General features: G+C 41.8%; 1 protein-coding gene across 11 annotated transcripts in view; it reads left to right on the top strand.

Moving 5' to 3' along the window:
• SARDH (sarcosine dehydrogenase) overlaps positions 1–27,250 on the top strand; it is a 155,306-nt gene that overhangs the window by 40,831 nt on the left and 87,225 nt on the right. For all 11 annotated transcript variants that reach the window (XM_072632878.1, XM_072632881.1, XM_072632875.1 and 8 more), the window contains 3 exons: positions 8,130–8,216; positions 8,861–8,951; positions 23,455–23,596. In XM_072632878.1, coding sequence (XP_072488979.1) covers positions 8,130–8,216; positions 8,861–8,951; positions 23,455–23,596 — 320 coding nt within the window. The remainder of the gene's footprint in view (positions 1–8,129; positions 8,217–8,860; positions 8,952–23,454; positions 23,597–27,250) is intronic.

The raw sequence follows: 27,250 nt of genomic DNA, 5'->3' as shown, positions 1-27,250 counted from the left end.
ACAGCTAACATTTCTAGTACCATATTGAATAATAGTGGTGATAATGGACAACCTTGTTTCACCCCTGATCTTATTGGGAATGCATCTAGCTTGTCCCCATTGCATATAATGCTTGCTGAAGGTTTTAGATAGATACTGCTTATTATTTTATGGAAAGTTCCCTTTATTCCTACGTTCTCCAATGTTTTTAGTAGGAATGGATGTTGTATTTTGTCAAAAGCTTTTTCTGCATCTATTGAGATAATCATGTGGTTTTTGTTAGCTTTGTTGTTGATGTGATCGATAATGCTAATAGTTTTCCTAATATTGAACCAGCCCTGTAGTCCTGGTATGAATCCTACCTGATCATAATGTATTAATCTCGTGATAAGATGCTGTATTCGTTTTGCTAAAATCTTATTTAAAATTTTTGCATCTATATTCATTAGGGAAATTGGTCTATAATTTTCTTTCTCTGTTTTGTCTCTTCCTGGTTTGGGTATCAAAACCATATTTGTATCATAGAAAGAATTTGGGAGGACTCCTTCTTCCCCAATTTTCAAGAATAGTGTATGTAGTATTGGAATTAACTGTTCTTTAAATGTTTGATAGAATTCACTTGTGAATCCATCTGGCCCTGGAGATTTTTTCCTAGGGAGTTCATTGATGGCTTGTTCAATTTCTTTTTTCTGAGATGGGGTTGTTTAAGTATTCAACTTCCTCTTCTGTTAATCTGGGCAATTTGTATTTTTTAAAATATTCATCCATCTCGTTTAGATTGTCGAATTTGTGGGCATAAAGTTGGGCAAAGTAGTTTCTAATTATTGTTTTAATTTCCTCCTCATTGGAGGTGAGTTCACCCCTTTCATTTTTAATGTTAGTAATTTGGTTTTCTTCTTTCTTTTTTTTGATCAGATTAACCAAAGGTTTATCAATTTTATTAGTTTTTTCATAAAACCAACTATTGGTTTTATTTATTAATTCAATAGTTTTCTTTATTTCAATTTTATTAATCTCTCCTTTGGTTTTCAGTATTTCTAATTTGGTATTTACTTGGGGATTTTCAATTTGTTCTTTTTCTAGCTTTTTCAACTGCAAGCCTAAGTCATTGATCTCCTCTTTCTCTATTTTATTTATGTAAGCATTCAGAGATATAAAACTTCCCCTAATAACTGCTTTTGCAGTGTCCCATAAGTTTTGGTACGTTGTCTCACTATTGTCATTCTCTTGAATGAAGTTGTTGATTGTTTCTATGATTTCTTCTTTAACCCAATCCTTCTTTAGAATTAGATTATTTAGTTTCCAATTGATTTTTGGTTTCTCTTTCCATGGCCTTTTATTACATGTAATTTTTAATGCATTGTGATCTGAAAAGGATGCATTGATTATCTCTACCTTTCTGCACTGGATTGTGAGATTTTTATGTCCTAGTACATGGTCAATTTTTGTAAATGTTCCATGTACCGCTGAGAAAAAGGTATATTCCTTTCTATTCCCATTTAATTTTCTCCAAAGATCTATCATATCTACCTTATCCAGAGTTTTATTTACCTCCTTAACCTCTTTCTTGTTTATTTTGAGGTTGGATTTATCTAGTTCAGAGAGGGGGAGGTTGAGGTCTCCCACTAGTATAGTTTTGCTATCAATTTCTTCCTTCAACTCCCCCAACCTCTCCTCTAAGAATCTGGATGCTATACCACTTGGAGCATACATGTTTAGTAATGATATTGCTTCATTGTCTATGGTGCCTTTTAGCAGGATATAGTTTCCATCCTTATCCCTTTTGATTAGATCTATTTCTGCTTTCGCTTTGTCTGAGATTAGGATTGCTACTCCTGCCTTTCTTACATGAGCTGAAGCACAATATATTCTGCTCCATCCTTTGACCTTTATCCTATGTGTATCCCCCCGTTTCAAATGTGTTTCTTGTAAGCAGCATATTGTTGGATTATGGCTTTTAATCCATTCTGCTATCCGTCTCCGTTTTATGGGAGAGTTCATCCCATTCACATTCACTGTTATGATTACAATCTGTGTATTTCCCTCCACCCTCTTTCCCACCATTTGTGCTTTTAACTCTCCCGTCTCCCTTCCCCTCCTCAATAGTATTCACTTTTCTCCCCCTCCTCCTGCAGCCTTCCCCTCCTTCTTTTAGCCCCCCTCCCTTTTAGTCCCCTTTACTCTTATTGCTTCTTTCCTCCCTTTTAGCCACCCTCCCCTTTCTTCCCCCTTCCCCTCCTACTACCTATAGAACTAGTTAGGATTATCTGCTTAAGATTATTGTTCCCTCCTTTGAACAAATCAGATGAGAGTACCTCTCAAACAATGCTCATCTCCCTCCCCTCCTTCCCTCTACTATAGTTTTGTACTTCTTCCTGTGATATAATTTGCCATTTTCTGCTTCCCCCTTTCCACACCTCCTATTACATTCCCTTCTCATACTTAAATCATATTTTTGCCATGACATCATTTACTTTATGCCCGTTCCCTCTACATATATCCCTTTTATCATAATTGCTGCACAGTTCTCAAGATTAACAGGTATCATCTTCCCTTACAGGGAGGTAAACAGATTGCCCTAATTGAGTTGCAAGTTTTTGTTTTTGTTTTTTCCCCTCTGTTTACCTTTTTATGATTCTCTGGAGACCTGCATTTGAAGATCAAATTGTCTATTGAGTTCTGGTGTTTTGGTCAGGAAGCTCTGGAAATCCCTTATTTCGTTGAATGACTTTCTCCTTGCCTGAAATGTTATGCTGAACTTTGCTGGGTAGTTGATCCTCGGTTGGAGTCCCAACTCCTTTGCCTTACGGAATATTGGGTTCCAATTCTTTCGATCTTTTAATGTAGAAGCTGCAAGGTCCTGTGTGATCCTGACTGTGTGACCTTGATATTTAAATTGTTTCTTTCTGGCTGCTTGTAGTATTTTCTCCTTCACTTGATAGCTCTGGAATTTGGCAACTATATTTCTTGGGGTTTTGAGTTTGGGATCCCTTTCCGGTGGGGAACGGTGGATTCTTTCGATGACTATTTTGCCCTCTGAGTCTAGTACTTCTGGGCAGTTTTCCTTGATGATTTCCTGGAAGATATTGTCCAGACTCTTTTCTTCATCATGGGTTTCTGGCAGGCCAATAATTCTTAGATTTTCTCTCCTGGATCTATTTTCCAGGTCAGTTGTTTTTCCAATTAAATATTTTAGATTTTCTTCTATCTTTTCGTTCTTTAGATTTTGTTTGACTGATTCTTGTTGCCTCATTGAGTCATTAGTTTCTACTTGCCCAATTCTAATCTTGATCGTATTGTTTTCTTCAGTTAGCTTTCGCATCTCCTTTTCCATCTGGCCAATTTTTCCCTTTAAGGAGCTATTTTCTCCATTTAATTTTTGTACTTCTTTTTCCATTCGACCAATTTTCCCAGTTAGGTTTTGGGTTTCCTTTTCCATCTGATCAATTTTCCCTATTAGGTTTTGAGTTTCCTTTTCCGTTTGATTAACTCTTCCTTTTAGGGAATTATTCTCTCCAGTTAATTTTTGAACTTCCTTTTCCATTTCTTCAATTTTCTTTTTCAGATTGATGTTCTCATCAGTGAATTCTTTTTTTATGGTTTTAAAATCATTGGCCAGTTTTTCTTTTATATCCTTCTTCAGACGTTCCAGGTAATCTAGTTGTGCTTGTGAGAAATTCATAGTCCCATCTGAGGTTTCAGATGGAAGTACAGTCTCAGCTCTGACCTCTTTGGTGTTTGTGTTTTGGTCCTTATCCCCATAGAAAGATTCTATGGTTTTTTCACTTTTCGTCTGCTTTTTCCGATTCATGATGTTGGCTGAGTGTTGTAGCTTTTGGTTCTTTCAGTCAGAAGATACAGATCTTTTAAGTTGAGTTGATGTTTGTCTAGGCTAGAAGCAGGCTTTTTTTGTTTGTTTGTTTCCCAGATCAACCCTGGGTTTAGCTTGATAGGTGTGTGGGAGGTGTGGTCTGGTCTCAGGATATCTCCTCAGCTGGCCTGAGGCAAAGGCAAGGTCCGGGGATGCTGATCCCAGCTTCCCTATTGTCTTCCCTTTCCCCTGGAGGGCTGGGGCACGCCTAGAGGCTAATGCGTGTTCCCGCCCCTCCTGGGGCTCGTCTCCCGGGCTGCGGCTTGCTTGGGTCTCAGTGCGAATTTTTCTCTGCCCTGGGTCGTCTGTCCCTCCAGATAGCCTCCACCACGGTAGGAAGAATCCCCCTTTGCCACCTCTCCAGCCTCTGGTGTTATGAGACCACCCGCCCCCTTCTGCTGTTCCTGCTGATCCAGGATTAATCTGGGGAAGAATTTTATGGTTCCCTCAGGGTCATCAGGGGGGAGGAGAGAGCACTTACTGATCACTCTGCCATCCCAGTTCCTGGAAGTTCAAGTAGTGACCCACCGAAGTCCGTCTTCAGGCTGAAGATTTCAAGGACTGCTGCGCTGATGTCTGGCACTCAGCGGCTCTCACCGGCTCGGCCTGGCTTATCTCCTGCTCCGCTGGTCTTGCCCGCCACTCTCGGGCTCCTCTGGTCCCCTCCGCCCTGCCGTGCCGACCGCGCTGCGCTGTGCGCCGGGGTCTTACCCCCGCGGAACAGATTCCTCCCGTGGACCTTCCAGTCCAGCCTGGGCTCCGAATCTGTCAAAGTCCGTCTCCCACTGGATTCTACACCTCCAAAGTCTGGTCAGACTCTCCCCCCAGATATAATCAGAGGAGTTTTTCCAGGAGCTTAGGTGAGTCCTTGCTTTCACTCCGCCATCTTGGCTCCCAATTCGAAACTCCCTTTGAAGCATTCTTTGGCACTTGTGGATTGAGGGATCTGAGACCCTCCCTGCTGGGGATTCTGCCCTGGAGGCCTGTTCCAGTCCTGTTCCTCCCAGTGCTGATGCCATGTGAGCAAGGCTGGGCTCAGCTCTGCATCCCATGTGACAGACCTTTCCTGTCGGCCTTCCAGGTTACCTTTGGTTGAAAATCTCTTTCACTCTGATGTTCTGTGGCTCCTGCTGCTCTAGAATTTGTTGAGAGTCATTTTTACAGGTATTTTATGGGTTGTGGGGGAAGCACTAGAGTATGTGTGTCTTTCTACTCTGCCATCTTGGCTCCAGTCTTCCAGATCTTTCACATGCATCATTCTGTAAACAGAAAGAGCTCTGATAGGTGTGTTAGGTCCTCTTACTCCACCTTCATCTTTCCTTTCCACTTCTGTGATTTCATTTGTTAATGACTGTAACTCTGAGGGAAGGTGCTATTATTGCCATTTTACAAAAGAGAAAACCAATATCCATAGAGATATTTCCTAGAAGTTGCAGTAGCTTAATAGTGCCAGGGTCAGGACTAGGCCCCCAGGTTTCTTGCTTCAAACTGGAGTATATTTTCCCAATGCCCATTCCTTTGCCAGGGACTGGAGTCTTGATTGGCAGCCCTGGCTACAAGATGGGAGAATAAATAGATACCAAAGCTCCAGGCTGTTTTTCCACTTTAATCCATTAGGCTAATAGAGAAGTATTTATCTGAAATTCAGGACACACTTCCCCAGTAGAAAGATTAAGAGAAACACACACGTGAAATACCAGCTTAAACTTGTGGTATGTCAGGAAAAAAATGACTAATTTAGCCCTGCAACCTCCCCAGGCTTGCGTGGGATTGGGAGTGAAAAAAAAATAAGTGTTTAAAATAATACTTTAGGTGGAAAGAATAACCCATAACTTAAAAAAAATTTAATTAGATGGTGTTTCACCTTGCATCTTAGAACCCTGTCTTTATGAGGGTGGGAGACAGCATGGAGGGAGGAATGGAAATTTTATTTCTGATTTTTCAACTGCGGGTGATGGACTCTTTTGGAAATAATTGTCTCTCCATGTCAGGAAAGACAAACATTGCCAAGTATCCTTTGGCCTCCAGGAGATAATAGGGAAGTTGGATTCCTTAGGAGTAGCACATTCATTAGAGGTACCAATATCATAGTCATCTTCACTCTAGGATTGTAGAACACAGACCTGGCAGGGACCATAGAACATGATGCATTCAACTCTAGAACTCAGAGATGGAAGAAAACAGTGAAATATAGAACATAGAATTTGAAGGGCCAGTCCATCTGAAAAAGACTTGTGGTTTTTAGTGGACAGCAACCTTATTATGAGTCAGTGGTTTAATATGGGGGCCAAAAACTGCTAATGCAATCTGAGGCTGATTTAAGAGAGGTATGGCCTCCAGGAATATGGAGAGTGATTGTCCCATTGTGCCCTGCCCTTTCAGTTATGAAGACCACATTGTAAGAAAAAATTGATAAGCTGGTGAGCACCCAGAGGTGGTGAAGTAACTTAAGGTCTTGACATTGGAGAATCAGTTGAGAATTATGCCAGAAAAGAAGACTTAGGAAAGGATAAGATAGATGTTATTAAGTATTCAAAGGTCTGCTATGTGGAAAATAGATTTGTCTAGTAGCAAGGTGAAGTAGATAGAGTGCTATATCCAAAGTTAGGAAGACCTGAATTCTTTTTTTTTTTTCCATTAATTAATTTATCTTTAGTTTACAACATTCAGTTCCACAAGCTTTTGAGTTTTAAATTTTCTCCTCCTCCTTCTCCTCCCCTCTCCCCAAGATGGTGTGCTATCCAATACAAGCTCTACATGTACATTCATATTAAATACATATTCACATTAGTCACATTGTAAAGAAGAATTATAACCAATGGAAAGAAACATGAGAAAGAAGATACAAAACAAAAAAGAAAGAGAGCAAGTAGTATGCTTTGATCTGCATTCAGACTCCATAATTCTTTCTCTGAATGTGGCAAATCCTACCTTTCATTCATTCAATAAACATTTGTTAAGTGTCAGGCACTATGCTAAGCACTGGGGATACAAAGACAGGCAAAGACTGGGTCCTATCTTCAAGGAGTTTACAATCTAATGGGGGAGAAAATATACAAAACAAACTTATACAAAGCAAGCTATGTGCAAGATAAACAGGAAATAATTAAAAGAGAAAAAAAAGCACTGGAATTAAGAAGGGTTGGGAAATGCTTCCTGCAGAAGGTGGGGATTTAGTTGAGATTTAAAGGAAACCAGGGAGGTCAGTAGTCAGAGTGGAGGAGGGAGAGTGTCCTAGGCATGGGAGATGCCCAGAGCTGAGAGGAGGGTCTGGTTCATATCAGTGTCACTGGATCAAAGAGGTATGTTATGTTGTGTTATGATCTGTGTGATCCTACACAAGTCACTTCACTTAAATTTCCTCATCTATAAAATGGGGATAATTATAGCACCACCTCACAGGGCTATTGTGAGGATCAAATGAGATGATATTTGTACGGCAAAACTTAAAATGCTATTTAAATGATAGTTTTTAATTATGGTTGGTTGTTGTTGTTATTCTGCTTGGCCATAAAGGGCACAACCAGGTGCAAGGGGTAGAAGTTTTGAAGAGGAAAATTTAGGTTTGACATAAGGACAAGCTTCCTATCAATTAGAGCTGCCCAAAGAAATAAGTTAGGACAGCTAGGTGGCACAGTGGTCAGAGTGCTTTGATTGGAGTCAAGAAGACTCATCTTCCTGAGTTCAAATCTGGCCTTAGACACTTAATAGCTGTATGACCCTGGGCAAGTCACTTAACCCTGTTTGTCTCAGTTTCCTCATATGTAAAATGAGTTAGAAAAGAAAATGGCAAATCACTCAAATACCTTTGCCAAGAAAACCCCAGATGGGATCACAAAGAGTTTAATACGACTGAAATTACTCAACACTAACAGCAAAGAAATGGGATGGATTGCCTTGGGGGTGCAAGTGAATTCCCTTGAATGTAGGTCCCCAAGCAAAGACTGGATGATGACTCATAAAGTCTATGTAAAAGAAATTTTTTTTCCAGGTAGAAGTTGGACTCTGAAGTCCTCTCCAAGTGTGTGACTTAATGACCCCATGAAGATCAATGTGGAATAGGACCTTAGGGATCATCTATTCTAATCTTATTTTACAGAACTAAGGTCCTCCTAGGGAAAGTGATTTCAATCCCTCTAGCTAGAAAGCAGTTGAGGATGGGGGAATCAAGGGATTTTCATTCTGTCTGGCTGTAGTGCTTGAGAGCCGCTTGGTCTCTTCTGCCCTGGGTGAGTGTTGGTTCACCTTGGAGAAGACTCAGTTCTTTCCTCTCTTACAGAATCCTTTACAGCTGACCATAAGCCCCTGATGGGGGAGGCACCTGAGCTCCGGGGATTCTTTCTTGGCTGTGGCTTCAACAGTGCAGGTAAGGGCATTAGATCCTTGTTATAATAATGCATAACTAATTGCAATGCTGCCCTCTCCAGCACCTCTGGGAAGCAGGTCTTGTTGCCCCCATCTTTGTCTCTATTTTCCAAGTTACCAAAGTCCTATTCTGATGCCTCTTTGTTCTTCTCAAACAGTTTCATAGCAAGTAAAGATGCCTCATTCTTTCAAAGAGCTAATAGGCTATTGTCGGTCCTACCAAGCTAGGCCTTCTGAGGCAGCTAGGTAGCATGTCACTTAATCTCTTCATGCCTCCATTTCCTCATCTGTAAAATAAGGAAGTTAGTCTAAGTCTTTATGTTCTTTCCACCTCTAAATCTATGATCCTAGAAATGGAAATGGACAGATATTTCTCCCTCATTTCCCTTAACTCATCCCCTTTTCTGTAAAAGATGGTATCTCTGTGTAAATCAAATCTCCTCATCAAGGAAGGTTCTCCAGAGGAGATGTGGTTTGAAGTTGGGAAGTTTCCTAACTTGGAAATGGGACACTATAAATTATCCTGGAGATAGGAGCAGGGGATGCCAAGGAAGGCAGCCCAGAGATTAAGTAGCTGGCATGGAGTGAAGGGTACTGAGAAAGATGAGAAAGACTATACAAGCACATTGATTTCCTTTTGTTTAGGAATGATGCTGGGAGGTGGCTGTGGAAAGGAACTGGCTTACTGGATCATCCATGGTCGCCCAGAGAAAGATATGTATGGCTATGATATCAGGCAGGTACCCTCCTTCCCTCCTTTTTGCCCTTCCACCTTCCTTTTCTATACGTTGTGGGCCATTCTGCAGGGAGCTTGAGTTGTATTCTGCTGGAATTTAAACAATTCACCTTAACAAGCATTGACTGTGCACCTACTGCTCCTCTGGGGACCATGACCTCAATGATGATGATGTCAATAAGGTGGTGCTGGCACTGTGCTGTTAATGGTGATGACCATCATTACCTAGCACTGGTTGATAGAATAGAGAGTATCCTTTTCCAATAAGGAAAATGAAGTCTAGAGAAGTCAAATGAAATGTCCAGAGTTATTCCACTGCAGAACCAGCTCTCCTTACTCTCTCTGCTGTCCTTGGCATTGAGTGATACTGTCTTGGACACAGGGAAATGTGCCATCTTCCTTCTAGGATGGAAAGGAACACATGGCAGACACCACATTTTGAGCATTAGCACTCACGCAACAATCGTAAAACAAGACGATGTGAATCATAAGTGTCAAAAATGTTTGCTTTTTACAAGTGATGGGATAGATCAAAAAAAGGAAGGATTTAGTGATATAAGAGGGATGCAGGAGGTGCAACGAGCTGAATCTTCAGTTCTAGTGAACATTTATTAAACACTATATATGCAAGGTAATGTGTTCAGCATTAAAGATACAAGGGTGAAAAACCACGTAATCCCTGCCCTTAAGGAGCTGTCAGCCTGATGGGGTGATGAGATGTGTACACAAATAATTATGACTTCATAGTAGAATGTAGTTCAGATAAAAGGAAGGGTCTAGACAAGGCACCATACAGCACATGAAGAGAGAGAGGTCACTTTCATCTGGAAGGTTGAGGGAAGACTTCCTGGAGGAGATGGTGCCTGAGCTAGGCTGTGAAGGAGAAAAAGTAGTAGGATTCATGCATGGGGAATACTCTGTGCAAATACAAAAAAGCAGGAGAGTGCAGGAAAAGATCAGGGAAGAGCCAGCCCAATTTTCCTGGAATTTTGGGGGGCATGAAAGGAATGATGTAAAAATAAAGCTGGGAAAGGTAGGCTGGAACTAGATTGCAGAGGATCTTTAAATGCTGGGCTAAGGAGTTTATAGGTTATCTTAGAAGCAATAGGAGACATGGACAGGGGGAGTGTTGAGTAGAGGGGTGATAGGGTCAGACCTATGCATTAGAAAGATTAGTTGGGCAGCTATTTGAAAAGATAGATTAGAAAAGAGTCTAGAGGTTGGGAAAATAATTAGGAGGCTATTCTAATTGTCCAGGTCAGATGTGATGAAGGTCTGAGCCTCTCATCTACAAAGTGAGGGACTTGGATTCAAAGATTTCTGAAGTCCTTCCTGGTTTTAGATCTGTGATCCTATGGCCCTATGATTAGAGCTGAAAAAGACCTTAGAAATTTATCTAGTCCAAATTATTTTACAGATGAGAAAACTGAGGCCTCAGGAGATGGGGTGATTTTCCGATGACCCCAAAGATATAGTGGTAAAGGACTGCAGGGGAAAAACTATTGTAAACCAATATTCCTTTTCCCTTTTTACCTCCAGTTAAAGAGGGAAATGGATATGGAAAATGGATTTTAATTAGGCCCTGATGGGAGGGATTTGTATTCCACACTTGCCTAGGTCAGGGTGCTAGCAAGACTGGTAGGCATATTGGAAGCCAGTTAGAACCCAAGTGTCTGGGACCTGGGGGCATGGATGCTGAACCTCTCATGTGGTGATACACTAGCTGACTGTCTTGCCTCTCTGGGAAAAGTCAAATCAATTGCACTTAATAGTTTTAATGAATTTAAGCATTTCGTTTATCTCATTGCCTTCATTATTGCAAACAGCCTCTGTTGGACAAGAGGGATTGAAGTGACAACCAGGCCAGGGTAATTAGATTGGCTCATGGTGTTCAATCAGGACTCTACCTAATCCCCTAAACTGATAGCAGAAATGACTGGTCCAATTGAAGCAGCATCTTTCAAGCAGCCAGTCCCTGCTCTACCCCCAATCTTCTATCCCTTCCCTAGCTAGGCTGCTGATATGATTATCTGCATAATGTAAACCACCTTTAGGGAAAGAGTTTTGCTCCTCATCACCCGTCCCCCCCTGCAACTGATACAGACATACAAAAGTATGGCAAACATGCCACCTTTCTGTTTCCCCCAGCCCAGCCCAGCTCCCACTGGAATCGCAGAATAAGAGGAACCCATAGCACAAGCAGCCATTTGCCAGCAGGGGGCTGTCTGGGGACAGTGCCATTCTGAACTGTTAAGGAAAAGCCAGTCTTTTTGGAACATAAAAAACAGTTACGTAGTTAAGATGCTGTAGGTTATCCTAGCCTGCTGAGGTAGGTCACAGAATGTCAGAGGTGGGAAGACTCTTGGAACACAAAAATACTAATTGAAGGAGTTTGAATAATCCTTTGGACATAGAACATCAGAGCTAGAAGCGTTCATAATAAATTAAGAAGAAGAAAAAGAAGATGTAGCATTAATACAACTCTCTACGGTTTCCAAAGTGCCTTATATTGTCTCATTTATCCTCACAACAACTCTGGGAGATAGGTGTGCCCGCACCGAGGGCAAACGATAGCCAATGGTAGATGCTGAATTTGAATGCAGGTTTTCTGGAACCCAGGTCTACTGCTCTATATATTGAGCCACCAAGCTGCTTCAGAACTTAGAGCATGGAATGCCTGAGTTAGAAGAGCCCTTAGATCATGGAACACAGAGTATCACAGACATTCTTGGAACATAGGACTTAGGATGTCAGATTTGGAAGAGACCTTAAAACACAGAACAGAGAGCATCAAAACTGGATTGGCCCTTGGCATGTGGAGCGCCAAAGCTGGAAAGGCCCATAGAGCGAAGACTGCAGAATATCAGAGCTGGTTTGGCCCTTAGAATGCAGAACATAGAATACCTGAGTTTGGGGCATAGTAACAGTGAATTCTATAGCTCCCATTTCGCAGAAACTTTAAGGTTTTCAAAGTTCTTTTCTCTCAACAAAACTGTGAGCTACACAGAATGCTAGAGTTGAGAAGAAGACTTTAGAGATTATTTAGTATGACACGTCATCTACCAGATGGGGAAATCAGTGCAGAGGCCAGAGTAGGGGCAGGGGATGACTTGCCCTAGGTCAGACAGTGGGAAGGCTTTGACTAGACACGGTCTGGCTGGGTCACCCTAAACTCCCACCCCACACCCCCTCCAAAACACACACACTCAGTGCCAGGACCAATACTGGGCCCAGCAGCTCCACCCAGCCTTTTTAAGAACACCTCCTCATCAGGAGTTCTCCTCTATCCTCAAACAGCTCCCTTTCTTTCCTACACTGAAATATTTACTTGCCAATGTTTTAGGAGCATAAAATATTTAAACCTGTCTTGTAGCTGCGGGGGAAGCAGCTGCTACTGCTCGAAACTGCGTGTCTTGGTCTGATATTATTGAATCCAAGAGAGTTAGCAGCAACATGGACAAGGACCAGGCTTCAGAAAGAGCCCTGCATGCAGTCCGGCGACCCCCATGTCCCAGAAAGCACTGGGGCAAAGCTATCTTGAGCAGCCCTGGATGCTAACCTAGCTGCCTTTGTTTCTTAGAGCTTGACTACTGCCGTGGTCTCCTTTCTCACAATCTGCTAACATCCTCCACCCTCATTCTCCTAAACCCAAGCTGCTCACACTTAGGAGTCTGTAGCACCTTTCATCCCATGCTTGGGGAGCCCTGCAAACATTAATACCAGCTGCCTGCTCTTGGGAGCTTTCATCAGCTAATTATATCTTTTATCTCCTGGTGCTTATTGTCTTAAAAAAATTTCCTTTTTAAAGGAAAATGTAGCTTTATTCGCAGTCTGGTTTATCTCAGCAAATAGTGCCTCTCTCAAAAACCAGATCTCACCCTCTCTGCAACAGTAGCCCTCCCAGATGGTGAGCCTATCTAATTTATAATCTGGGCAGAGTTCATGGTCATCCAGTCACAAGTTTCTTTGCTAGGCCTGTTAGAGAGAGGCAAGTGAGTTTCCTAAGGACATTTAGCTAACTAGTAGCCAGCCTTAGAGCAAAACTATCTGCTCTAATAAGTGACATTAGATGTCTTTTTTAGAGGGTAGAATTTGAGCCGGAAGAGATCATAGAGACCATTTAGTTTAGCTCCCTCATTTTACATGAGGAAACTAAAGCCCAGGGAGGTAACAGCTAAGCATCAGAGGTGGAATCTGAACTCAGATCGTTGGACTCCAGAGTCACTGCTCTTTCTACCGTACACCATTGCCCAATCTAACTCTTTAATTTTACAGAGGAGGAAACTGAGGACCAGAGAGGTTAAACGCTAACTTGCCTAGATCATATAGGAAGTAAAAGAGATTCAGGATTCAAACCCAATTCCTCTGACTGGAATTAAAAGCATTTCTAATCAACCATTTCACATTTCATTGCTTCCCTTCTAGTTTTAGTAACCCTGAAGCGAAAATCTGGTGAGGGGGAGTGGCCCAAGAGGGAATGGACCTAGAATGCAGTGGATGGGCTGTGAAATAGAAAGTCCTTACAAAAACCCTGAAAAATGAAAAGCTAAAGTAGTTACCCAAGTGAAATGAAGGCTTATCTTTCCATGTAGACTTTAAAAAATGAGAAAAAGGTCCTTTTGGCTTAGGGGAATGGGTGTGCTAGAGCCAGCTCATGTTGGCTCCAGAGAGAGATTGTTAAATTTTCAATATGAGCATTTTCATTTTGGAAGTCATAAACGCTACAAATCAAGGCTTTATTGTTTTGTGATTATCTAGATTTAGGAAAGTGTTGAAGAAAATGTTAATAATGCTTATTAAACTTAAAATTATGATGTATGTACTGTTATGTATGGGGAGGGGAGACTGTTGTTAAACATTTACCAGCAGATCTCTGCTTAGGTCACTACAAGTCTCTTCCAGTGATGTAAAGATGTTATATTCTTGAACACTTGCCTGCCTTATAAGAGCATTTGTGATAATCAGCTGAAACAGTGGGCATGCTTTGAAAAAAATACCAGTTTTCCTTAATGAAGTATAAGGTACCCTACCACCTTGAGTGTATACAGGCTCCTTGTGAATAGGTCTACTGGCTTCTCTTCTCTTCCCCATAGTACATAGAACTGGTTGAGCACACAGTAAGTGCTCAAAAAATGCTTGTTGATTGGACAGATTTTCCATCCATTTTCTTCCTCCTTTCTCCTTCTTATCTATCATGAGCAAAGAAAAATCTGAGGGAAGAAAATTAATATTGTTTTTAAAATATAGCACCTGAGATTTCATCTGTTTAGGGAGAAAATTTCTTCTACCAGTGCAGGTTAACAACACACCCTAAGCTCTTTATAGTCTGAGAGACCCACCTAGAGCTCTGAGAGGGTAAGTGACTTGTCTAGGGTCCCCAATCATTTTGTGTTAGAAGCAAGACTTGAGTCCTGAGTTTATGGTCAGTTCTCTACCAACTATACCATGCTGCCTCACCCACATTTTTAATGAAAGCTAAATAAAATAGCAACAATCCAGCCCATTAAGTGATTCCCCCCACCTCCTCCTTGGTTCTCTGCCATCCTCCATTGTCCATTTCTTTAGCCCAAGAGGATTCAGGTGGGTTAGCTTATGGTGATCATGAGGGTTGTGGCTTTCAGTTGGAGGAGGCTGATAAGGGAGATGGCTAGAGCTCCTTCCCTCTGCTTCTTGTGCTGAATAGACACATTCCTATCAAGGATCTGTGTATCAGGGATGAAAGTCTGGCTAGCCAATTTAGAATTCTTGGCTTTTTTATTTCTGTCTCAGTCTGTGGGAGAACTAGGTACTCAATAAGTAAATACAAAGCATGCCAAGTATGTGCAGAATTCTCCCTCTCGTTTGCACATTTTGTTGTTTTAGTTGCTACACAAGCGTGACTGTTGTGCTCCCCCAATTATTCTGTAAGACCCCTGAGGGCAGGAACTCGCCTTCTCCTTCCTTCTCATACAATCCATTTTAGGACAGTTATTGACAAAACAGAGCAAACCTGGTAGAGGATGACTGGGATAATAAGAAGATGGCAGACCTTGCCATATGAGGATTTGTTAGAAAAAAAAACTGGGGACATTTAGCATTGAGAAGAGAAGGCTTAGGGGTTATCTATAAATAGCTGAAAGGATGCCATTTGGAAGAGGCACTAGACTTGATTTGCTTGGGCCTGGAGGAGGGTAAATCTCAGAGCAATACTGGTAGTTGTAGACAGGTATGAAAATCCACATGTATAGAAAATCTTCTCAATAATTAAAACTGTCCCAAAGCAGAATAGACTATCTTTTGAGTTGGTGAGTTCCCTGTCACTGGAGGTCTTCAAGGGGAGGTTGGATAGCCACTTGTCAGGGCTATTACATGCTGTTAGAATTCTCAGATTCTGTGAGTCATTATGTCCTAGCCAAGGAGACAAAACTGAGAATCCACTAGGTGCTCTGTACTTTATAAATTGAATTTAGGGAGCCTGAGAATAAGCATCAGGAAAGTACCCTGATTCCCCCTAAAGTACACACACACACACACACACACACACACACACACACACACACACACACACACACCACATGGCTGTTTCTGCAATTCGTTTAACAAATGACCAAGGTAGAACTAGAGACTTGTAGAATATCAGGTTTAAGAAATGACTTTAACCGTCACCTAGTCCAAACGGTATGTGAACAAGATGTGATATCTATAGTCATTTCATGGCATGGTGACCAGAATACTAGACTTGAGGTCAGAAGACCTTGATTTGAATCTTACCTCAGACACTTAATAGCTGTGTAATCTTAGGCACTTTAAAGTCTCAGCCTCAGCTTCCTTATTTGTAAAATGGGAATTATAATAAAAGCACCAACCTTACAGAATTGTCGTAAAGAACAAATGGGATAATATATATATTTTGTGAACCTAAAAGCGCTATATAAATGTTAACTATTTTTTTTATTATTAATGCAATTATGTTACTATATAAATGTTAGCTATCCAGCCTTAACCTAGAGATCTCCAGTGAGTGAGAATTCACTACTTCATAAGATTATCCGTTATATTTTAGTATGGTTTTAGGAGTTCGAAAGATTTGCCTTATGTTCACATTGGCTTCTTTTCGGCTTTCCTCCTGATCCTACTTCTTCTCTATGGGACCAAGCAAGACAAGTCTAATTCTTTTTGGAGGGGTGCATCTTTCAGCTATCTGAAGGCATCTGAATGATTGATTGATTGAATGAGTGAATGAAGCATTTATTAAGTGTTTATTGTGTGCAAAGCATGGTCATTCAAATAAAAGAGTAAGACAGTCCCTGCCTTAAGGAGCTCAAACTCTGATGGGAACAATAACACAGCTGGAAGGTTTCACCTACAAGTTAAAATGGAAAGATCCCATAGTCCTCAGGGTGCAGTGGCAAAGCAGATGTCAATGCTGCTTCCTTAATGTCATTTCCATCGATAAAATCATATATATTTTTGTTCTTGAAATGTTTAACAAAAACTTCAGTGACAAGAGCTTTGCTCAGTAGCTGTGGCTAGGGTCTGTTCAAGAGCTTCACCCCCGTGGGGGTGGCTCCCTGGGATGATGGCAGATAGCACTGGGCTGGGAACAAAGCTCTTTCCAGGACTCTTGCGTTCTGGGCTGTCTTCATCGGGGTCTGAAGGAATGTGGTGATCAAGGTAGTGGTGGTGGTATGACTTGCCTGGCATATGCTACTTCCTGTCTCTCCCTTAGTACTCCTAGAAGCTTCAGCTAGGTTGGCTTGCCTGGCCTGGAGGAAGCAGTTGATTGACAGGGGGTCATCTTCCTGGATTAATGCTCTAAAGACTGGGCTGGAGGAAGGACCAGTGATCTGGGGAATGCTGCTACCCCCAGGGCTCCTGTGCCCATCTCTCTTTTGGTAGCATCAGGACTATTTTCTGTAAAATCTTATTTTTTCAAAGAAAATATTCCTGGTCTCTTCAGAGGCTCTTTCAATGACATGGTGTTTAGTTCCTTCACCATCTTTTTTGTCCTTCTCTGGAAATATTCCAGCTTCTTGATGGCTGTCCTAAAATGTGTGACTCAAATGATCTGACTACGGATGCTACATTGGAATGATCACCTCTTTTGTCCCTCTCTTGATGCAGTCCAAAACTGTGTTAGCTTTTTTTATGCTACCAGATCATTAGGATTACAGAGTTAGAGCTGAAAGGTCAAGTCCAGTGTCCTCATTTTATAGGTTAGGAAACTGAGGCCAAGAGATGTTAAATAACTTCCTTGGAGTCACACAACCAGGAAATAGGATTCAAAGCTAGGGAATCCTCTGCATTCTGTCCCCAGTATGTGATGTTGCCTATGGTGGCAGCTAGGTGGCACAGTGGATAGAGAGAGCAGAGTCTGGAATCAGGAAGACCTGAGTTCAAATTTGACCTGAGACACTTAACTAGCTGTGCAATTCTGAGTATATCATTTAACCTCTATTTGCCTCAGTTTCTTCATCTGTAAAATGGGGATAATAATAACATCTTTCTCCCAAGGGTCCTGTGAGGGTCAAAAGAGATAGTAATTATAAATAAAATTATAAATTTATTGTACAATAAATTGTAAATAAAAAAGAGATAATAATTACAAAATACTTAGCACATAGTAAGCATTATATACATGTTAACTAGCATTACTTCTCTTAAATCCTACTGTTATTTCATATTGAACGTGGCACTCACTAAAAACCCCAGATCTTTTCCCATACAAATTGTTGTCTACCCACACTTTTCCCTTTTCTGTCTTGTAGAGTTGATGTTTTGAACTAAAGTTCAAAGATCACACATCTCTATGGGTAAAAAGAATTTTTAGCATGCACTTCTAATATGTACATATTTACTTACCTATAAATTATGTACTTATACAAATAAATGTATATATTATAAAAACAGATACCAAAAGTTGACATTTATAAAGGATGAGATAACTATGAAAAAATATTTAATCCTGGAGTTCATATGGAGTCACTGGAGTTTGTTGTCTAGAGGGGTAACATGAACAGAAGAAGGATGTTGTGGGAAGGACGAACACAGAGAATGAATTCATGGAGAGGGAGAGAGATGAATCAGGAGGCTGCTGACCTGAACTAAGGTGGCAGCTGTGTGAACAGAGAAAGGGATGGATTCAGAGATTTTGTGGTAGCAAAAATGATAAGATCAAGCAACTGACTGCATATGTTTTGGGGTGAAGGAGAGTGAGGGGTTGAAGATGACACTGAAGTTGTTAATCTAGGAGGATGGGTGCCATAACAGTAACAGGGAAGTTTAGAAGAAAGATGGGTTTCTGAGGGAAAGATAATATAATGAGATCTTCAGTGTGTATTCTCATCCATGTCATCCACTCATCCACGTCTGCTCTTCCTGTAGGGTTCACTCTGTAATACTGGAAATGAGGAAAGGGGAGAGCAAGGGTTCTTAGTCACTGGTACCCACCCTCCCAGGAGCTCCTGCTGCAGTCACAAGGTGATCTCGGAGATGGGACAAGGGGAATTTTCCCAGGGGCACCATGCAGCTGTTGCTGTGGGTATCCCTAGTGGTTATGACTGCCTTCAGCAGCTAATACTCGGGTCCAGAAGGGTTAAGTTTGGATCTTGCATAACAGAGAGCAAAGGCAGACTGAAAGAGAGTTGGGGGATAACATTAGGTAGGATTGGCCATCATGTGGAGGGTGGGTTATTATGCATCTTCCCTTTGGTTGAACACACCCCCTGTTTGGAGTCATCCACTAAGGAGGGTCTCCACTTTGAATACCCTTGCTTTGGAAGCCAAAGGAAAAAGAGAACAGTGGGGGCTAGGTGATGACAGAAATTTTCATGGAAGAGATAGATTTGAGCTAGACCTTGAAGCAAGATAGACATAAAAGAGGAAGGAAGCATGCCCAGAGGAGAAGATGAACACAAAGGATTCTGAGCTGAAATGAATCTTGGAGCTCACCTGATCCCTCCCTTTCATTTTATTGATGAAGAAAAGAGGTTAACTGACAAAGTCTTTTGAGGTCAAGGTCACACGGGTACTAAGGAAATGGCTCAGCTGGGATTGAACCTAGGGAGCCTGATCAGATCATAAGTCAAGTTCAGATGACAGTGAATCGATCACTCTGCTCAGGACAGAGATGTCCTACAGGAGAGCATCCTAGAAGAAGGGTTATTGAGAGCTTTTTCCTCACATGGCTTGTGCTGAGTGATTTGATTTTAGCCTTAGCAACTATGCACACATCTGGCTCCAGGCAGATTGGCCTATTGAGAAAAGCAGACAGGCAAGCTGTTAGATGGTATTAACAGCTTGGCAGGTACCAGTCCTGTTCTAAATGAGCCCTCAGGAACTGTTCCCACTCCCACTATAGGCTGGAGGGCCACAGGAGGGGACTGAACAGCCTTCTGGTAATATTTAGCTGGCCACAAGAAGGATGATGGCACTACCTAGGGCCCTGTTAGCTTCCCGTGTAATAACATGGGATTAGTCACCAATTAGAGTCAGTCACAGCTGAAGCCCCTCAAATCTCCTGGTAGCAATGACGCTTGCATACAATTGCAAGAAAACAGCATCTATGAGCCTGAGAGCCATGGAAACCATTGGTTACCCAGGCGATGCTAACCCAAGCCCTGCGGGCAGGGATGAGGAGTCTGAATTTTGAAACCTCTCCCTGAGACTTTAGATTGATGCTTTGGAATAATAACTTAAAAAAAAAACTTGTTCTCTGTGCAGAAACTCAGCGTGAAACACTTTAGAAAGACCATGGTACCCATGGTAAGTTTAAGAACTATAGAAACTGGAAGGGACTGCAATAGGTCACCATCCATGACTGTGCAGGGAACCATTTCAGCCACATGAGAATGGATCCTTGGGAATTCCTGGCGTACCCCCAAAAGTCATCTATATTTTGTTCACTATGACAGTGAAGGGAACAGAAACCTCCACGTCCCATAAAAGAAAGAACTGGGGATAGTTAATCTAAAGAGGAGAACAAAAGGGAACATGGGATCATGGTATTTCAAACTGTCAGGAACCTTAGAGATAACCTAATGATAGCTATCTTCAGCTGTTTGAATGGGTTGTGATATAGAGGAAGGAACATAATTCTTCTGCTTAACCCCAGAGGGCAGAACTTGAAACAATGGGTGGAAATTTCAGGGAGGCAGATTTGGTCCCAGTAGGAGAGAAGAAAACTGCCTAAAATAATACAAAATAGATTGAGTTATTGCAGGAGGTAGTGGGTTCCCCATCAAGGAAACACAGATTTAGAACTGGGTTGGATAACAGAAGTCACCATGTCCAGTCCCCTGATTTTCAGATGAGGAAATGGAGACCTGAAAGGTAAATCCCCAGGGTCATGCAGATAGTGAGTGCTTGAGTCAGGACTCAAACCCAGGTCTTCCTGTACTGTATCATTTCAACCCTATGTCCTCTCCAAAGAAATCTCAAAGTAAAAGTTCGACGACCCCTTGTGAGGCATATTATAGAAAAGACTCCTCTTCAGACATAGGTTTGGTTGAATGACCTCTAGTGTCCCTTTGAAGACTTACATTAAAAAACCTAACATCTAGAAAACCCCAAACAAAACTGGCATATAGCCAAGGAATGTCTTTTCGGTGATGCCTGACATGGAAATAGACACCTTTGCCTGTTTGAGTCTCATCTTTTAGTTTCCCCCTTGCTGCTCAGGTGGATTTGAAGCTCCTTAAGCTTGTACTTGTATATATTTCCCCTCTAATACCTAAGACAGGACCAGGCTCACAGGTCGCCCTCAAGAAACTCAGTGGTTCCCTGCAGAAGCCAACCCTAGGCTTAGATGGAGGGAAAAGCTATAGAGTGGGAATCATGGGACTTGGGTTCTGAATTGCTACCCAACTTTCAGCAAGGGGGTTACCCTTTCTGAATTTTAGTTTTATTTTAGTAATATGGAGGATTATGGGAGATAACACAGCTATGTGGTTGCAATGGATAGAGGGTCAGGTCTGGAGTCAGGAGGACCTGAGTTCAAATCCAGTCTTGGACACTTACGAGCTGTGTGACCTTGGGCAAGTCACTTAATCCTGTTGAACTCAATTTCCCCATCTGTAAAATAAGTTAGAGAAGGAAATGGCAAACCACTCTAGTATCTTTGACAAGAAAACCCCAAATGATGTCATGAAGAGTTGGACACAAAATGACTGATCAACAACAGGAAAAGGAAGCTCCCAACATCCCTTCCAACTCAGAATTTCTACATTCTATAACATTTCATGTTCTAGGGACTCTTTGAGAGCTAACATTCTAAGTTCTAACCTTCAGATTTCTAAGTCCTTGTTTGAAGTTTTCATAGGATCTTAGATTTAGATAAAGGAAGATACCTTATAGATCAGCCAGTGTAACCTCTTTCCAATTTTACAGATGAGGAAACTGAGGCCCAGAGATATAAAGTCTCACAGATAGGTTAGTAGCAGTGAAGATTTGAATTCAGGTCCTCTGACCAAATAGAGGACTCTTTATGTTATATCAGGTTGTCCTAACGTTACAGCCTACAGTAACTACTTCTACTTCCATGAGGACAGTAAGGAGAGAAACAGAGGTTCATGTATCCCCCTTCTTCACTGATTGCAGATACTCATTAGTGTTGAGTCTATTGTCAGAGCTCAGTTTGTATTAAAAAAAAAACCAACCCCCCCTGACGTTCCACTCCATCTAACACTGCTCCATTGGCACACAATTGGATGGTAAGGGGGACCAGCCCAATCCCAAGAGGCTGTAATTCTTTGGTTGAAAGCACAGACCATTTTCTCCTTCTTCCGTTGCTTTCCCCCTCACAAGACTCTCTTTAGGCTTCAGAGATGAACCTTTTTCCTTGCAAAGGGTTTTCTGAGAGAGCCTTCCATTAACATTAGCTTCTGTTCCAATGAGCAATTCTACACCAAAGGCAACACCCAGATTCTGTCAGTGTTTTCTAGGCCAGGAGGGAGAGGTGAGGGAGGAGATGCAGAGTGTGAGGGAAACTTCTGATCTCTGCTGAGTCATGTGCTGGGAGCGAACACGGTGGGATTTGTGGAGGAAGAAGCCAAGGTCAAATGGAGACATGGGAGGTGGCCAGGAGGAGGCCAGAGGGGAATAAACAGATCTGGGAGTCCGTGGAGGAAGTATTGGACTGGGTTCCCAGAATTCAAGTCCTGCTGCAGGAGTCGAGAGTGCTGTTTGTTTTTTCTGTTCCCGTTTTATTTTTTTGTTATTTCCCCAGTTTTGTCACTGCCTAGTTGGGAGATCTTGAGCCAGTCAATTAACTTGTCTAGACATGTTTTCTCATCTGTATCCTTTACCATGCTGCCTTCCTGTTTTGGAGGGTGGGTGTGTTGCTGTTGCGTTGTTTGGTGTAAGCTTTGTTTTTATTTTTGCGTTGCCTTGTAATTTTATTGTGGTGGTAAAAGTCCACTGTGGAAACTCCCTCCCACCAATGCAAATCACAAGTTCATCTAAAGTAAGTGGCTGATCCATGGTCATACAACTAGCATGTATGAGATATAGGATGTGAATCCAGGCAGCTAGGTGGTGCCGTAGTGCAGAGAGTGCCAGGCCTGAGGTCCGAAAGACTCATCTTCTGGAGTTCCAATCTGACCTCAAACGTGTACTAGCTGTGTGACCCTGGGCAAGTCACTTCATCCTGTTTACCTCAACTTCCTCATCTGAAAAATGACCTGGAGAAGGAATGGTAAATCACTCCAGTATATTTACCAAGAAAATCCCAAATGGGCTCATAAAGCATTGGACAGGACTAAACTGACTGAACAACAAAAACTTTCTGACTTTTAAGACCAGCCTACCCTCCCCTCTACCTCATTCTAACCACCTCCAACCCCCCACCCCACCCCAACCTCTCTGGCTTCTTTAACATTTTTATTGATTTTTTTTTGTTGTTTTTTTTTACACGAGCATAATTTCCTCTAGTTTCTACCCCTCCCCAAGCTATCCCATATAAGCAGCATGTTTCAAAGACAATGTCAAAAAAAAGGATGAGGTAAAAAAATCAGCAGAGCTGAACAGTACATCAAAAAAGTATGAAACTATGTGCCTTGTACAATATTTGTGGACCTCCCACCTCCGCAGAGGGATATGGGAAGCTTGTCTTCTTAAATGTCTTCTTTCAAGTGATAAGTGGTAGGAAAGTTAGCTGGACACGATACTTTGCTGCTTTTTTTGTCCTTTCTCTGAAAGAGGCAATATGGAATAATGGAAAGAGACTGGGTATAGAGACAGACAACCTGAATTCAGTTCCACTATTTATTAGCAGAATGGCCTTGGATATAAACTGAATCTGAATTTCCCCATCTATAAAAACAAGCCTCACAGGGTTATGAGAAAAGCACTTTGGATACTCTAAAACATGGTATAAATGTAAGTTATTATCCCTGCCTTTTTACCCCCAAGGATTAGAATACTATTTGCCCCCAGGGAAGCTTTCAAATTTTGCCTAGTCCTTGCAGAGCCATTTATCCATCCTATACTTGGGCACTAATGATCACCCTTTCTGTCTGTGACTCAGGCGCTTTCACCACTCACTCACTGACAACCACCTTTGGATCCGGGAGCGGAGTCATGAATCATATGCCAAGAATTACTCCATCGTCTTTCCCCATGATGAGCCACTGGCTGGCCGAAATATGAGGAGAGACCCGCTGCATGAGGTATGGGGTTGCCGTATAGTATAGCATGAGATTATAAATTTGGGAGTCAATAGATCAGGGTTCTAATTCATGCTCTGTCCCTAATTAAATTTGTAAGCTTGGGCAAGTCCCTCCCCCTCTCTCGTCTTCAGAGGGGCTCTTTTTCCTCATCCATAAAATGAGAAGGTTGAACTAAAGCCCCTTCTAGTCCTGACATTCTGTGATTAAGACTTTGTGACTGACCAGAATCTTCTGAGCAAGAAGTAGAGAGGTACAGTGGAAAGGGGATTAGATTTAGAGTCAGCGTTCAAATAGTAGTGTTGCCAATTCTTTTATGACCTTGGGGAAGTCAATTTTCCTTTCTAGGCCTCAGTTTCCTCATCTGTATCATAGGGGAGATGGAAAGACAAGGTTGTCTCTGAAGTCCCTTCTAGCACTAAATCTCCAATCTTCTCTCCCTACCTTTTGGGGGATGTGATTTCTGATTACCATTAGTGTTGATTTTGTGTGCAAAAGTTGTTTACTTTCGTTATCATCAAAAATCTATAACATATTTATAGATCTAGTCATGTTATTGCTCTGCTCAAACATCTTCATTGACTCCCTATTGCCTACTGGATGAACTTTAAATTCTTTCTCCTAATTGTCAACGTCCTGGTCAGTTTGAATCACCCTCCTTTTCTAACTTAATCTCTCAAAACTCCCTTAGACACAACTTCTTGCTATAGTCAAACTCTACTAATCATCCCCCAAACATGCTCTTTCTTATGTCTCCATACCCAAGTCTGGAACATCACTTTTGAATTCCTGTTCATTGGACATTAGTCTGCCCTTTGAGACCTCACTTAGCACTTCCTTTACCTTTGCCCCCGTCATGTGTTTATGAGGTAACCAGGCTGGGACTATCTAAACTTTGCACCTCTCCCACGCTATGGAAAGTAGGAATTTAATAAATTTATTAAATTTAATAAATAAATGTTTGTTGAATGAACAAATGAATATACCCCCAGGTTAAGATTCCCAAGAAGAGAACAGAAGGAATTGCATGGATTCTTTCCTTTGACATCAAGGTTCCCACTGGGGAGATGGGGTGGGGGTGGGGGTGGCGCGGGGGCGGGAGAGTCAGTCTCCGTGGAACAACTCATTTCTTGGAACTAACCAGGTCTTGCCTTCTCCATATACAAGGAATGCAGGCCTATCTGAGTGGGCCTATCACCAGCACCTGTCTGCCTCTGCAGACCAGAGTCACTAAGGACTGACTGTTGCCTCTTGGGATGCCTAATGAACGCAGCTTTGTTAGGAGAGTGACAGCTTGCTTTTGAGATTTAGAGGAATAGAACCTGTTCTCTGGGCTATAAATAGAAATGAATTGTTTCAAACATGTTCCACAATAAATGCCACTATTTTACTTAAATGTGACATGGAAAGGGCTGGATTCTCCCTCCCACCTTGGAGAATTATTAATTCACAGCAGCATGGATTTCATAACATTTAGAGCTGGAGGGGGAGGGGAAAAACTGCCAGCATCGATCTACCTAGTCAGGCACCACAGAGAGTAGGCGATATTACGAGTAGATGAAGATGAAGATGAAGAGTATGAAAGAGGAATAAAATTCACGGGGACAATTTCCAAGAAAGGGAGGCAATAATAAAATCCAGTCCTTGCTTTCCCGGTCCATCCTGTCTCTGTCTTTGTCTCTATCTTTGTCTCTGACTCTTTGTCTCTCTCTCTCTCTCTCTCTCTCTCTCTCTGCCTCCCTCTTTCTCTTTCATCTCTCTGCCTTTCTCTGTCTTTCTTCCCTCTGTCTATGTCTCTCTATCTTTCTCTCTGTCTCTGTCTTTCTCCTTATCTCTTTCTCCTTCTCTCTCTCACTCTGTCTTTCTCTTTGTCTCTCTTTCCTCTCTCTCTTTTCTCTGTCTCTTTCTCTGTCTTTGTCTCTCTCTCTCTCTGTCTCTGTCTTCCTCTCTATCTTTCTCCTCTCTCTGTATCCTTCTCTCTCTTTATTTCTCTGCTCTCTTCTTCTCTTTCTTGATATAGCTATAGAGAGATCTGTCTACATAGATATAGCTATAGATGTACATTTATAAATACTCAACTACCCAAAGTACAATTAAAAAAAAAAAAGATCCCAAGGCAAGGAGATGAGTTTGGCTTCATAAACATTCCTGAAACTCAGTGGGATATAACTCATGACTGGAATATGGTTCTGTAAGGAAATAACTTATTCAAAAGGAATGGAATAGGGGGAATGAAGTAGCATTATACATTAGAGAGTATTAGAGATTGTCCTATGAAGAAATCCAGGAACCCAAGGAGGCCAGTATGGCAGAAGGCCCTAGAGTGAGGGTTGAAGGAGGGGTAAATAAAACCATGCCATTAGTGTACTACAGATTACCTAGGAAGGAAGAAGAAAAGGAGAAAGAATTTGGGAAATAGAACTGAAATCTGGCTTAGAGGCATGAGGATAGCAATGATGGGAGATAGCAGTGTCATCTGCTGGAGCTTTCTCTCTGCCAGACACAGATTATCAAATGGAAGAGGGATTTGTCCTGTCCTTCTTCATCTTAGAAAGCAGAACTAGGTACAGAGAGATCAAAATACTTCCTAAAAATTGTCGTTTAGTCATGTCCAATTCTTCACGATCCTATTTGGGGTTTTCTTGGCAAAGATTTTGAAGTGGTTTTGCATTTCCTTCTCCAGCTCATTTGACAGATGAGGAAATTGAGGCAAACAGGGTTAAATGACTTGCTCAGGGTCACACCGCCAGCTTCTAAGGTTGGATTTGAACTCGGTTCTTCCTGCCCCCAGGTCTAAGGCTGCTTTCCTAAAACTTAGAGCTGCACAACTGAATATGGAAATCTATTTTACCCTGTAGGAAGGCAAGCAGAAGGGGATAGGAGAGGGAAGATAATAGAAGGGGCAGCAAATTAGGGAAAGGCATAATCAGAAGCAAACACTATTGTGGGAGGACAGGTCAAGGGAGTGAATGGAGTAAATGAAGGGCAGAATAGGACAGAGGGAAATGTGGTTAGTCCTTTGCAACATAACTGTTATGGAAGTGCTTTGCATTGTTACACATGTATGACCTATATTGAGTTGTTTGTTTTCTCATTGAGGGTGGATGGGAAGGGAGAGAGAGAATATGGAACTCAAAGCTTTAATAATGAGTGTTAAAAATTGTTTTAGTATGCAAATGGAAATTAAGCTATACAGGCAATGGGATATAGAAATCTATTTTGCCCTACAGGAAAATAGAGGGGAAGGGGATGGAAGAAGAGGGGATAATAGAAGGGAGGACAGACTGGAGAAAGGGGTGGATGGGGCACATGCTGTCCGGGTGGGGATGGGGAGAGATGGGGAGAAAATTTTGAATTCACATTCTTGTGGAAGTGAATGTTGAGAACTGAAAAATAAATGAATTATATATTTTAAAAAATAAAAATAAAAATTAGAGCTATACAAAAGGAATGAGCTGCCTAAAGATGTACTAAGTCACTGGAGGCCTGCAAGTGGAGGCTGGGTGGCCACTTGCTGGAAAGAGAATTCCTGGTCTGTTACACGTTGGATTAGATAGTTTCTGAGATCCATGTCCCCTCTGAGCTTCTGTGACTCTAGACCTTAGGTCCAACCCTTTCTCATTACAGATGGGGAAACTGAGGGCCATAAGAGGTGAA

The sequence above is a fragment of the Notamacropus eugenii genome, chromosome 1 (genome assembly GCF_028372415.1).
Source record: "Notamacropus eugenii isolate mMacEug1 chromosome 1, mMacEug1.pri_v2, whole genome shotgun sequence".
NCBI lineage: Eukaryota > Metazoa > Chordata > Mammalia > Diprotodontia > Macropodidae > Notamacropus > Notamacropus eugenii.
Note: the sequence above shows the minus strand (reverse complement) of the source record. Positions and strands in the feature narration are given on the sequence as shown.